Source organism: Nerophis ophidion, linkage group LG08 (assembly GCF_033978795.1).
Source record: "Nerophis ophidion isolate RoL-2023_Sa linkage group LG08, RoL_Noph_v1.0, whole genome shotgun sequence".
In the NCBI taxonomy this organism is placed as follows: Eukaryota; Metazoa; Chordata; class Actinopteri; order Syngnathiformes; family Syngnathidae; genus Nerophis; species Nerophis ophidion.
Window position 1 is genome coordinate 55,622,211 of NC_084618.1, and position 15,000 is coordinate 55,637,210.

The 15,000-nt window shown below is 40.2% G+C and overlaps 1 protein-coding gene and 1 pseudogene across 1 annotated transcript in view; both read right to left on the minus strand.

Annotated features, from left to right (window-relative positions):
• Positions 1–3,377: 3,377 nt before the first annotated feature.
• On the minus strand, positions 3,378–6,300 carry LOC133557082 (myosin heavy chain, embryonic smooth muscle isoform-like; annotated as a pseudogene).
• Positions 6,301–12,495: 6,195 nt separating this feature from the next.
• Positions 12,496–15,000, minus strand: part of gdf2 (growth differentiation factor 2) — a 7,907-nt gene continuing 5,402 nt past the window's right edge. Inside the window, exon 2 of the mRNA XM_061907340.1 lies at positions 12,496–14,141. Coding sequence (XP_061763324.1) covers positions 13,255–14,141 — 887 coding nt within the window. The 3' untranslated portion in view covers positions 12,496–13,254. The remainder of the gene's footprint in view (positions 14,142–15,000) is intronic.

The window sequence follows — 15,000 nt, forward strand, 5'->3', positions numbered from 1 at the left end:
TATATATATATATATATATATATATATATATATTAAAACATGTGCTAACTTGGTAGCTATTATTAAACGTGTACACAGAGGACTGTGTCTCAAGTATGCAAAATAAGGACCGCAATCTATTAAATGTGTCCGGCTTCATGAATACGCAGAACATATGATGATCATCAGAAAAATACAAGCCACAATTTTTCCGAAAACGCAGTGTAATTTATCAAGACTAAAACTGTTTTGTGGAAGCTGTTTTGCACCTACCGTATTTCCTTGAATAGCCGCCGGGCATGTAATATGCACCTGCCTTGAATTATACGCTCCCCAAATTTGTTAGCGCATGCTTACTTTTACCGCCGGGCCAAAGTCGTGATGTCATGAGTGACGCTTCCCCTGTCATCATTTCCAAAATGGCGGAGGAGTATTTTTTTTGCTTTTACTATGTGTAAACCAGGGGTCTTGTTCCACAGCCATACAGATCACACTGATGGTTGTGATACAACAAACCTTGTCTTTAACACTCTTACTAATATGCGCCACACTCTGTGAACCCACACCAAACACATTTCTGGAGAACATTGGCTCTGTAACACATTATAAACGCAACATAAGAATTACCCACAATTCCAATGCATCCATGACTCTTGGCTATATTATACACCCCGCTAGCACCAACCCCCCAACCTCCCACCCCCCCAGAGCCAATGTTCTCCAGAAATTTGTTTGGTGTGGGTTCACAGAGTGTGGCGCATATTAGTAAGAGTATTAAAGTTGTATATATCACAACCATCAGTGTAAAAGGTATGGCTGTTGACCAAGTATGCATTGCAATCTCGTATGAGAAGCAGCGATATGCGTGGTCCAACAGGCACACAGATAGCATGGTGTAAAGGTGGGTGCAATGACATGTTGTAGAGCAGTGGTCCCAAACCACCGGGCCGCGGCCGCAGGAGAATTATTTATTTTTTATTTATTTTTTTATATCACATTCAATTTTTTACTGCATGCCATTGGTAAGCGCAGGATTGAGAAGAGGTTTTAAAATTATTAGCGCCTGCTTACTTTTACCGCATGCCTTGAATAAGCGCAGGAGTGAGAAGAGGTTTTAAATTAATTAGCGCCCCGGCAGCTATTCAAGGTAATATGGTATGTTTAATATGTCTAACACGTGGGCGTGCAAACTGGCAATTGCACGGAAATAGCTGTGAAAAAGGAGGCAATTGCGCTGCAGCACCGTCATACGTATGCCTGTCAACATATAAGGACTTTCAAAAATAAATATACTCGACATGTCGTCTTTTCATCAATATAATTTTATAATAGCTGCTGCCTCAAGGGGTTGATTAAAACAAATGTATTTGATGCATTTTCATGTCTTCAGAAGTATTTCTTTAATGATGGAAAAAAAAATCCTGTGATATGCATTTTTTTTTTCGCTGGGAACATTCCAACACACACTCGCAGTTAGTGCCAGTATCCCCCAGGGTACGCCTTCAGCGCGGTAAAAAAATGGGTGCCATTGTGCATGCGCTGCAGGAGTGCTTCTAAAATGCCCCAAAAAGTGGAACATAGATGTTTGTTGCATGCTTCAAAACTTAGCAAAACGCTACAAGTAGGACCACGGTTACATGAAGGTGCAGTATATGGGTGTTTCCATGGTGACAGCAGGCAGTACACACGAAAACCTCATTTAAAAAAGGCGGTCTGCACCACTTGTTATTAATTGTACAGGCAGACTAATAGATCACAGGCAATATGCTCACAATTTGTACACACAATTTTATAGTATACACACGCTCTATAGCGCATGTTATTTGGATTTTAGTAGATAAGCCCCATGGTGTGGTGTGTGTGTATATATATATATATATATATATATATATATATAATATTATGATACAATTCCAAGCTAGGGCCATTGGTAGGTTGGTGGTTCACATAGCTTGGTGAGTTTCCTCTCAATGCTTGGTCAAGAAAATCACATACACAAATATACCCTACAAGCTATATTACATATCATTTGCAACAAAAAACAGCAACAACAAATCACAGCTAAATTGAAAATAAGATTTTTATTTATTAATAATTTACTTGCATCAGCAAAAAAACCTGTCATCTAATATACAGTAAATATGGTAGATGTATGTTAATTTTCCCCCCAAAAGAATCCCATAAATAAAATTAATCAAAAACAGATCATTAGCATGTAAAATACAGACTACAGATTACAATCCCTTTCAAACCATTTTAATGCCAACATCAAGACTATGATTTTGGGCAACACACTTCAAATAAACTATTGTGGGAACTCTGACACCTATTTAAAACTGTTAAAAAAAAATTATACTGAGACCTTTAAAGAGCTATTTATTATTAAGGGCATCAACATTAAAATACCGTTTAAAACATATTCCTTATTATTGTTATTCTTAATAGTTTTATTGAAACAATTAGATCACTTTATATAAAAATAAACCCTGCATCAGTTTCATAATTTCCTCACAATGAACAACAAACAACTACAAGTACAAACGTAATACTAATAACATATGGGGGCATTATGCAGTCATGTATTGACTTAAAGTGGAAATATATCTAACTACTGGATCTCTATGTATATGTCTATAAATGAGACCTTTCATTAAAGGATATTATATTCTGAGAACATTCAATCGCTTGCACTGGACTGTTCAGGGTGTCTTAAAAGACGATTCCCCTTTCATCAGAGCAGGCTTGATCACAAGTTCATGCCCATATACTTACAAACTTGGATTAGATTTGACCAATCTAAAACAAAGATTTTGGACATAACTTGTAGATTTTATCCAAGTTATAGGTTTTACTAAAACCTATAACTTGGATTAAATCTACAAATGAAGACTTTGACCTTGGACTAGATCTGACCAATCTAAGACAGATCTTGGACTAGATTTGACCAATCTACGACTAGGTCTAACCAATCTAAGTATATGAGCATGAACTGATGAAGTCTGCCTTGATGCGAGGCGAAACGTCTTCTGAAATAAACTGAAAAATCCAGTTGCGATTGATTAAATATCCTGGGAAAGTTGGTTATTACAATATGATCATTGTTAATATATATTGAAATTACAAATGTACAGATTTAGATTGATTCATAAATACATTTTAAGTACTGTCAAATAAGCCTTTTTTTAAAAATTCAGATTTGAGTACAGGTGAAAATCAAAAAATTGTGCAAATGTTCGTTTGTTCCAGCAATTAGATGTATAAGGTACAACTAATACAGTACAGTCAATGACATAAAATGCCAGTCAAGATATTTCAAGCTTTCTTTTAGTATACCTTTTATGATAATGGCTTACAGTTTATGAAAACCTGAAATATAGAATCTCAAAAATGTAGGATTTTCAAAAACTGTCGGGCATGATCATCAACATTATAAGAAATAAAGGCTTGACATAGCTTACTTTGCATGTGAAGTTAAATTGCTGAAATTAATGGACTTTTACACATGATGTTCAAATCTTCAGAGTTCTTATATTCATGTATGTATATGTGTAGTGGCAATTTTCACCTTTAAATGTTCAAATTTATTGACACTACTCAACAGGTTTGAGGGAGTGGTCCTACGCAGCAGCAAACATTGCATTGAAGTGAGGTCCAGTCCGAAATCCAGTTAATGCATATTTATTAATTAACTTGCAGGGTGAATGAAACATACCATGGATTATTGTAGTGACATGGTGCCATATGTTCTCCTGTCTTTCCTGCCTGTTGCTGTGTGTTGTTGTCTGCTGTTGTCTGCTGTTGTGGTAAGAACGGTTTGTGCTCCCACACCTGAGTCCTCCCTAATCAGCTCACCTGTGCTTCTATTTATGCCTTCAACCCTGCACTGCTCAATCAAAAAGCCCGCCACCTAGTGACAAAAGAAAGTAATGCCAACACAAAAATAAGGATGCCTAAAATGGCTCCTACACACCGGCCCCTAATTGTTTACACTGTAACAATTACTTGAAAGGGAGCCATTCAAATTCACTTTTACACGATTCTTCTTCTCATTTTTTTTTCCTAGTTTTTTTTTTCTTCAAATTTCGTTCCCTTTTTTTTTCATAATTTAAAAATAAAAATATGTTGGCATTTCTAGTTCATTAATCTTGAATCTTCATTATATAGACAAGATCTGGGTTGGTCGGATGCTTGCTCTTGAGGGTGCTGACTTCACGAGTCATGGCGTCTGCTGACTCTGTGGCATCCTCCAGCTCCCTCTGCATCTTCCTTCGGTAGGTGTTTGCCCTCTGAGCCTCCTCCTCGGGCTCCTCCAGTTGCCGCTTCATCTGCTTCATGCGAGAGTTCAACTTGTCTGCCTGGTCTTTGTACTGCTCGGTGTTGCGTCTCTCATCATCCACCTGTAGAACCAGCTCTATCAGTTTTTTCTCAGTTCGCCTCACAAGCTTGGTGGCACCTTGCCGCTCCCTGGTCTCGATGTCCAGCTGCTCCTCTAGCTGAGCAAGCTTGGCCTCAAGGGCGGCCATGTTGGCCTTATACTTGGACTTCACCACTCCTTCCAGCTCCTGCAGCTTGAGCTTCAGCTGCTTGTTCTGACGCTCCAGCTGGGTGTGGGTGCCTTCCACATGCTGAAAGGAGCTGCAACCTGAGGTCAGCTCCACGTTCATCTGATCAGTCTGCAGCATGGACTTCTTCAGGCTGTCTTTGACCAGCTCCGTGTTGCACTGCTCCTCTTCCAGCTGAGCGATACGTGCCTCCAAACGTCTCCTCTCCTTTGCGATTTGAGCATTCTTGGTGGCCTGATTGTTCATCTCATCCTGCAACTCGTCTCTCTCCAGCTGAGCCTGTCGCTTGGCTCGTTCTGCAGCAGCCACCTCCTCCTGCATTTGGAGCATATCAGCGTCCATACCTTTTAACTTCTTCTCAGACTCCTTACTCTGGGCCAGAATTTCTTCTCGAGACATGCGAGTGTCATCCAGTCCCCTGATAAGTTCTTTCATCTGGGCCTGCTGTTTCTTCAGTTGTTTGAGGGCTTTCTCACGGTGCTTGTTGGCCATGTCAATGCCCGCCTCCAGTTCCTTCAGGTCCAGCTCCAGTGTTTTACATGTAGCAACAACACCAGAACGCTGCTTGCACTCATCCTCCAGCTCCATTTCCATTTCGCGGACCTGCTTGATCAGAGACCTCTTCTTCTCCTCACCATCTCGTCACGTCCGGACAGGTCCCGCTCATACCGGGCCTTTATGGCCTGCATGTTGACCTCCAGACGCAGCTTGGCATCTTCCGTGGCCTGCAACTCATCCTCTAGTTCCTCAAGCTGTGTTTTCATCTCCTCCAGCTGCTGATCCATGGCACGCTTGGACTTCTCCAGCTCGTGCACGCTCTTTCCAACATCATCTTTGGATGACACCAGATCCTGATTTTCAGCCCAAAGCAATTTGTTGTTGCGGTCCACCTCGTCCTTTAGATCCATTAGAGTTTCCAGCTCGCGGGTCAAAGACAGTGTACAGGTCTCTTTCTCACGGGCCTCGGCTTCAGCCCGATCTCGCTCTTCTGCATAGCGTGCAGATATGTTTTTCTCTTCCGCCATCATCTGGTCAAACTTCTTCAGCTTCTTCTCCAGATTTGTGACAGTTTGTCAAAGTTGGTCGTGATCTATCACGTCGTCCAACTCTTGCTGGAGACGTGTCTTTGTTTTCTCCATCTTGTCGTAGGCAAAGCATTTCTCCTCCAGGTTTAGAATAGATATTCCATTGACATCAGCAACAGGGCAGCCATTATTCCTGCTGGTGTCATCACCTATTAAAGGACCATAAATGACCCATCCCAATAGGGTCCTCACTGCGTATGGCCCGTCCTGCTGGCTATTGACCACCTCCCAGGGTTCCAGTACCTTAGAGGCATTCGTGCCAATGAGGAGGTCGACGTCAGAGTCAATTTCAGGTAATTTGATATTGTTTAGATATGGCCAGTGTTTCAAATCCTGCTGTTTTGGAATATTGTGTGGTGAAACTGGCATGGTTTTGTGTGTAAATACATCAGGCAATTGAATAAAGTTATTTGTATTTATCCTGGCTATTTCCAGTCCAGTGATGTGGTAGCTGGTTTCGAGTTTCACTTGATTCATGGTTTTGAGAAGGATGTTTTTTCTTTGTCCTGTAATGTTCAGTTTTTGCATCAGTTTTTCTGTGCAGAATGTGGAGGTGCTTCCATGATCCAAAAATGCATAAGTTTGTAACACTGTGTTTCCCTTGTTGCTTTTGACTTGTACAGGTACAATGAAGTAGATGGAGGGGTCATCCCTGGCCCCAATATGACCACAAGTATGCTTGGGAGGTGGGACAACAGTATTGATTCCAATTGATTTGGTTTGAGTTTGTTCTGTCTTTTCAATGTGGAGTATTGTTGTTTACATATTTCACATAATAGATGATTTATGCAGTCTCGACTTAAATGTCCTATTTTCAGACAGCCAAAACAGACTCCTTTTTCCTTTAAGAAGTCTATTTTTTCTTTGTGCTTCTTCCTCTTGAATTGTGGACAGCACTCCAGTGTGTGACTACTCTTCTTGCAGAACAGACAACTTTGAGATTTGACAATCACATTCCTTTTTCCTTCATTTGACTCGACAGTTTCTATGGGTATTAATGTTGTTGCAAAGCTGCTCCTTGGACTTGAATTTACTCTTGGCTTAGGGACGGATGAGGGTTTGACAGTTGATTGCTTAGTGTCCTGAATGTTACCAAACAGTGGATCAGAGAGTATTTTGACTTGTTTTTCAATAAAGTTTACAAGGTCTGGGAAAATGGCACGATGGCCTTGCTTCTCTTGTAGGTCACAGGCCTTGTTCCTCCACTGCTCTCTGAGCTTGTATGGAAGCTTTAGGATGACGGTCTTCATATTAGAAAGAACATTCATTTCTTCCATATAGGCCAGACTTCCCATTGCATTGGAACAACTTCTGAGAAATAGAGAAAATGCTCTCAATCCTTTTACATGCTCCAATTTAATTGTTCCCCAGGAAAAAGCCTTTTCCATATATGCTGTTGCAATATGATATTCATTACCAAAATGTTCTTTGAGTAGCTGTCTTGCCTTCTGGCAGCCCTGGGACGGAGGCAAATGTTGGCAACTTTGAACCAGCTCTTTTGGATGCCCTCTAGTATATTGTTCGAGGTAATGCAAACAGTCATAGGTGTCACACCTTTTCTCCACTCCATATTCAAGTGCCCTTATAAAGGTTTCATACTGAAACGGATCTCCATCAAACACAGGTACGTCTCTTGTTGGTAAAGAGGAATGGACATTCTGCTTAACCAATAAGGCATTGAAATCATGTTGTCCTTTTAGTAAATAAAGAATGTGATCTTGTTTGATGGCATTTGTGACAGGGGATGTAGTGTGAACTGTATGACCTTTAACATAATCTTTTTTCATATGAGTATGATTACTTTGCCCAGTTGTATTCGACACATTTTCCATTTGCATATAGTTGATTTTGATACATTGTCAGTTTGCATTAAAGAGAGAGCAGCCTGTCTTGGAGTCATGTAATGAGCTTTGGTGTACTTTTCATATATGAATTGTTTTGGCTTCACAACCTGTGTGTCAGAGAGGGGCATTGTTTTCTTTGGAGCAGCAGCTCCCTTATGTGATTCTGAGCTCATTTTTGACACTCTTGATCCTTCCCTAGATCCCATGGTTGCAAAAACTTGCTCCCTTGCATTTGCGGCAGCCAGCTTGGTTTCCAATTCCAACTTTTCCTTTTCCATTCTGAGTTGTTCCTGTTGTTTTGCGAATTGTTCTTGTTGTTTTGCGAATTGTTCTTGTTGTTTTCTTTGTTGTGATTCAATCTGATGTTTTTTCTCCAATGCAGCAACCTCTGCCATGAGAGCAGCCTTTTCGGCCTGGGCTCTAATGCGAGCAGATGAGGTAAAAGAGGTTCTTAATGTTATGGAGTTGCGTGTGATTGAGACATTCGATGCACTGTCCTGTGCTCCAATATCAGAAAGTGTAACACATAAGTGTTCATCATGGGCAAGTGGGACATGCATTTCATCTTGGAATTGTGTTTCAACTGAGCTATGTGTTTGAGAAGGATGCAATTGTGACTCCTCTTCCACAGGGGCAGTGTCATGTGTGGTTAGCCTTTTCACTTCTGATAACCATTCATGCACAAGTTTTATGGAACCTTCTAATATCTTAATATTTTCTTGAAACCAGTCATTTTTTTCTATCAAGTTCCTCTTCAGGCAATGGTAAGGCAATCAATGAGGAATGATTCTCCCTTGCCTCTCCACACAAATGAATCAATTTATCCAAGTGACCTCTTACAGCATTTGCATTTTCATCATTTTCATTTGAATGCATGAGTTGTTTTATTGTGTCCCTTATTTTAGCAGCTTTTTTAACACATGTTCCTATTGCTTTATGATAATTGTCAACTTTCATTTCCAAGCCTTTGGCAGTATACTTTATGGCTCTTTTTTCCTTTTCAGAATATTGTACATTTTCCTTTTCAGGATCCACATTTTGGCCACCTTGTGGCTGTACATCATATTTGCCACCAGACATAATTGACCAAGTCTCTCCCTTGTGCTGCTTTCAGCTCCACACAACTCACCCTATAGAGCTGGCAGGTGTTTCCAATCACCCTGGCTGATGTGTAGCAGCGTGGCCGTGGCACAATTCGTCCTCTTGCGGCTTTTTGATGTCCTTCAGTGTTCTTCTTGATGTCCTTTTCACCCGAAGAGCATCGTTCTTACTTGAGTTGTAGTGGCAATCTTCACCTTTAAATCTTCAAATTTATTGACACTACTCAACAGGTTTGAGGGAGTGATCCTACGCAGCAGCAAACATTGCATTGAAGTGAGGTCCAGTCCGAAATCCAGTTAATGCATATTTATTAATTAACTTGCAGGGTGAATGAAACATACCCTGGATTATTGTAGTGACATGGTGCCATATGTTCTCCTGTCTTTCCTGCCTGTTGCTGTGTGTTGTTGTCTGCTGTTGTCTGCCGTTGTCTGCCGTTGTGGTAAGAACGGTTTGTGCTCCCACACCTGAGTCCTCCCTAATCAGCTCACCTGTTTCCTCTATTTATGCTTTCAACCCTGCACTGCTCAATCAAAAAGCATGCCACCTAGTGACAAAAGAAAGTAATGCCAACACAAAAATAAGGATGCCTAAAAGGGCTCCTACAATATGTGTATACAGTGTGTGTATATATATATATATATATATATATATATATATATATATGTATATATATATATATATATATATATATATATATATACATATGTATATATATATATATATATATATATATATATCGTATATATGTTAGGTCAGGAAAAAACACAGGCTATATCATCCCTACAAGCCTGTTTCGCAGGTTTCCCTCCTTGTCAGGGGATTTTTTTTAATGTATAAATATATATATATATATATATATATATATATATATATATATATATGTATATATATATATATATATACACACATATATATATACATACACGGTATATATAGAGTAGTACCTCAATTGACACTTATTTGGTTCTGTGACGGAGCTCTTAACTCAAAACCCTTGTATCTCAAACCAACGTTGCCCATTGAAATGACTTGAAAGCAATTAAATTGGTGCATGCCCCCCCCAAAATACCACCATTTTTCACATGTAACATGCATTTTAAAAACAAAAAAAAACTTTTGGATAAGAAATATTGTCAGAAAACAACTACAGTAGTTTTATGAAGTAATTTTAATGTACATTATTTACCTTGGAGAGTGGACTTTTACGGTATTTCCTTCAATCTTCAAACACACTATTAACAGCTTTTCCATAGTTTCATGGATGACGTTATCGACTCCTTCTGCTTCAGTATGGTGCAGACTAGCAGTGCTACGTTCCAACTATGACTACACACTTTGTCATGTTTTTGTTGATTTCTTTCTTTGATTCAATGAATACCATCCACTTTTTCTTCTCAGTAATGTCCTTCACACTCACTTTCTTGCTGTCCATGCTTGGAAAAACACAAATATGTCAATCTTAGCTATAAGCTAATGCTAGCATGTAAATCCAGCCGTTTTGGTCAGTCTCAAAGGGGTTCACTCTGACATTTGCTGTGTCAACTAATGGCGGGAATGCTTCCAACTCAAATAATTGCTTGCAATGTAAAGCAAAACAGGTGGATCTCTCTTGAGAGGAAGGGGGGGGGGGGGGTTAATCTGTCATGATCCGTTAACCGGGTCATGGCATGATTTATGTTTGGTAATGTTTCTGTTTTGGTCTGTTTCCTGGGTGCACCATCTTTTATGTTGGTTTCCATGGGCACTGATTCTCCTCACCTGTCTTAGTTTAGCAATTAGTGTTCCCACCAGGTGTTTAGGTTACTCACTCCCCTTTATATTGTCCTGTCACCCAGCAATAGTTGCTGGTTCAATGTTTGCTGTAGGCAGCATTTACGTTCTCCTGTTTTTTCTCCCTGCTATAGTAAGTTTGTACACACTAGCATTCCTCGTTTTTTCACCCTTGGTGACATTTTGGTTTTGTTTAGCTCCACGCTTGTTTGCGTCCTCAGTTTGTATTTTTGATTCTGCTTTAAATATATTAAAAGAAACTTCATCTTACCTCCACGCTACTCCTGCTTGCTTCCTGCGTTGCTGAGGAACACGACAATCGCAGCCATGTGCCCTGGCAGACGTAACATAATCATTTTGAAAATGATGGTAAGTGCCATTCTACATAGAAAATAAAGCTGTGGTCAAAGTTGTAACTGTCACAAAACACATCTTAAAATATTCAACACTCTACTTGCATCTAGCAGTTAAAGTGGATTGTGCACCCCCCCCCCAATTCGTCACGTTTCATGTGTCAGGAAAACCGTGACGAATATGAATCCCCTTTCTTACTGTATCTCAAAACACTGTTAATTTGGGGCACTGTTTAAAACAATTTGACTTTGTATGCTTTTTTGTGTTTCATTGTATCCATTAAACCATATCCAATTCAATTTGCAATCCGCAAAGTTTGTGACAACACAGTTTTAACATCACAAAATGTCACAAATTCAGTCAGCCATCTTGAATATTGCGTTCTAAATACTTTCGGCTATTTTCGGAGATCGACATCACGGTAGTAACATTTCTGCACTCTGACCATGTTATCGGATTAGTCCTAATGGAAAATATGCAAAAATTAGAAAGAGATGTGGTGTTTATCATTCACAATCCTTATGTAAGTCATGAACACATGCTTGGCTTTTCTTATGCATTCCATATCGTAAATAAATAGCTAACAATTACGCACGTTATACTCTCTCTAAAAAACAGAAACTGCCAACAATATTCCATTTATATGTCGTGACCTGAAAATTTACCAAATCTAAGTGATTTTGTTATTATAGACGCCAATGCAGATGGACTATTTTAGCGGCGTATTGATAGCTGTGAGCTAATGCTAGCTTACGCTGCTATTGTTGACACACTGAGCTGACGTCTGCTCCTGCTTCGTCTAAAACTTGCTAAAAGTAAATTCTAGGTTATAATTCATGCACCTCTCACCTGGTAGTAGACAAATGTGGCCATCGTCTGACAGGCTGCTCGACTTTGACATCCCCCGAGATGGTCAAATAGACCCCAAAGGGACTTTTTTTTAACCCTTCATGAGAATTGTGATTGATTCTTCATCTAAACGAAATTATGTGAGCATCCCGTCAGTCAGCATCCCAGCGAGAGTGGAAATATTGCAGTAAGTGTTTGTTTTATTTTGGGTCGGTATTGTTAGTTTGTATGTTTAGCACCTAGCAATGCTGCGAATGCTATGTTGTTTTCTAAAACTTATTGCTCATCCTCTTTTGTGTTCGGGCTCAAAAATATAAGGTCCTGGATCATAATTTTTCCCAAAGTAATTGTTGTTGGCTCTCACAAAGTCTGCTTGATTAGCATTGTTGTTGATGGGGAAGGGATCTTTGGTTCCGAGAGTGACGTCACGTGATCACGTCACTGGCTCCCTCATTATATCTCAAAATGGCTCGGTAACCTGTGATATTTATAATATTTTAATCATATCTATTTATTTGCAAACTTTGGAAGTCTTTTGGTGTCTTAAATTATATTGTCAGAAAAATTGTATGTAAATTATTAAAAAACTTTCCATACTCTGAGCTCCCAGTGAACAGACAAGAGGCTGTCTTTGTTGTAACAAGCCAAAGGCTTGTAAAATTCCATTGTTTACAATGGGATGAGACGGGAGGGGTTTTCTATTTTGATCCAAGACCTGTCCAAGCTCGATCCAGGACCAGTCCAAGTTCGGGGCATCTTTTTATTTTGTGTTAATGTGACTGAAAACAATGGCTGTTTACATACCGCCCATTCCTTTAGAAACAGCTGTTGTTATGTAAACAGGGAAAGTCCGAATAAAAAGAGGTGGCGTACAATCTTTCGCCAGAGCGTGCTGAGACACTGTAGAAGGGTACAGTGTCCAAGCGACTCTCTTCAAATTAAGCCAAATTGAATTCTGTCTCTGTTTAATTCTTTGCTTCTTGTCTCGTTTAATACATGTCATCAGTGTTTGAACCTGACACACACACAGACACACACACACAGACACACACACACACACACACATATATATATATATATATATATGTATATATATATAGAGAGAGAGAGAGAGAGAGAGAGAGAGAGAGAGAGAGAGAGAGAGAGAGAGAGAGAGAGAGAGAGAGAGAGAGAGAGAGAGAGAGTAATAGCTTCCATATAGAGGCAACTTGTTTTTTCACTGTACTGGTACTTTAAGTTAGAGGTACAACTGTGTGTATATACTGTACAAACATAACAATGTTCATATTTTTCTAAACAAACATTTATCCATGTTAATGTGGACATGTGACTCCTTTTGTGTGATGAATGTGCTATTTTACTCCGGAATAAAACCCTTACTTCCAGCGGAGTGTGCATAACATTTGGCATCAGTAATGTCTCCTTGATGTTTTTTTTGTACTGATTAGTCCTCCATATTGACTTGTTTACTTCTATAGCATGTCACGACACATCTCACTGTGCTACAAGGACGAACTGTTCACGTTTCAAGGGCTTGAGTCGTTTAGTGCTGCAGGTGGGTTAATTGTGTTAACATTTTTAATCCGATTCTGAATGATGATGGATGAAATGATTCATTTGGACAGCCCTATTTTGTTCTGTTGATGTGTACTTGTAGTAATAATAATAATTTGCTGCCGACAGAGATAATAGTTGCATTGTTTCTGACTACCTGCACCCGCACTCTGCCACCTTCATCTCCTCGTACAAGTATCTAATCGTGAGGCGTCCGTTCTCCTGATACATGACGGTGATCGGGTCCAGTTTGATGGGAACGCAACAAGCCATGTTAGCCTTCTTGGGGTTTCTGATGTTCATCAGCGTCTGGATGAGGGCGTGCTTGGACGGAGTGGATTCATCCGTCAGCGGGTGGTAACACAATCCCCGGCATTCAAAGGCGTCATATTCCGGAGGCGCCACAATCCAGCTGTCCCAGCCGATGTCTCTGAAGTTGACTTTGAGGGACGTTCGCCTGCAGTATTCCCTTTCCGCCTTCCTCCTCTTCCGGCGATGCTGAGCCCCCGGAATCTGGTTGGTGAGCTGACCCTCTATGTTCCAGTTGGTGAAGAAGATGGTTTCTTCTTCATGGAGCATCATCTCTCTCAGTTCTTTTTTGGCCTCCCTTCTCCGGCTGCTAAAGTCGTCCGAGAAGACGATCAAAGCTGCCGAAGTGTTATCTCCGACTGACACGCTCATGCTCAGACAGCCTTCATCGCCGCCACAGTCATTCCCGTCCACCACTACGTCCAATCCAGTTAATCCGTGGCCTAAAATGACGCCATTCTGCATCGCTAAGGTGACGTCCAACGTTGCCCACATGTTCTGATAGCTGGTCAACTCTTTGCAAGCCAGTATTTGAGGCGTGGAATTCTGTTCATGGCCTGTGTAGACAGTGACGGAGGCCTTGTAACTGTGGGAGGTGGCCTCTGACCCAGCATTGGGGAGGAAGAAGAGCTGTAGTTCAGCCGTGGTGACCCTTTCATGGCTGGGAATGCTGATGTTGAACAGCAGCCTGTACCTCCACTCTGTACCGTTTGTCACAGAATGGGTGATGTCTGCAAGAGAGATAGGAAGAGGTCAGTGCATTCATTCTCAACAATAACTGTGGATTGAAGAGGAAATCAAAATATACTGAGAAGCCGCAGGGCCAATCCTATTGGGTTATTAGAGTAAATCCTTTTATTAGGTTATTACATGTTTAAGTACATTTACGCAGGGGTTATAAAAATACAGTATCTTGAAATTATTCCATCCATCCTTTTTTACCGCTTGTCCCTTTTGGGGTCACGGGGGGTGCTGAAGCCTATCTCAGCCGCATTCGGGCGGAAGGCGGGGTGGACCCTGGACAAGTCGCCACCTCATCACAGGGCCAACACAGATAGACAGACAACATTCACGCTCACATTCACAAACTAAGGGCAACTTTTAGTGTTGCCAATTAACCTATCCCCAGGTTAATTAAAAAAACGTTTACTTTGGTGTGACAATATTAAATTCCATTAACTAAAATCTCGGTGCAAACTCCATCACAACAAACACAGATAGGGTGACTAATATTGCGGCCAGTGTATATTTTGGTCATTGATTTTTTTCATTTTATGAATGGGACTTGAAAAACAACTAACAAATGGTTCCTTTTGAAATACAAAACAATAGAATTAAAGAACGGAAAATAATGTTTTCTTGCCAAAAAGAAATAACCAGATTTTAAAGAACGGTTTAGTTTAAATTTAATTAATTCTTATAACAAAAACGAAAATCACCAGTCTGCAGAAACAAACTAAATGACCAAAAACAGGTTTTTGAAAAAAAAAGAAAATTTCGAATCGGGGCCGAAAATTGCAGACAGCAGACTGACTTGTCCGCTGTAAAAAAAACAAAAAACATCAGTAGATTTACAGCAAAAAACTGGCA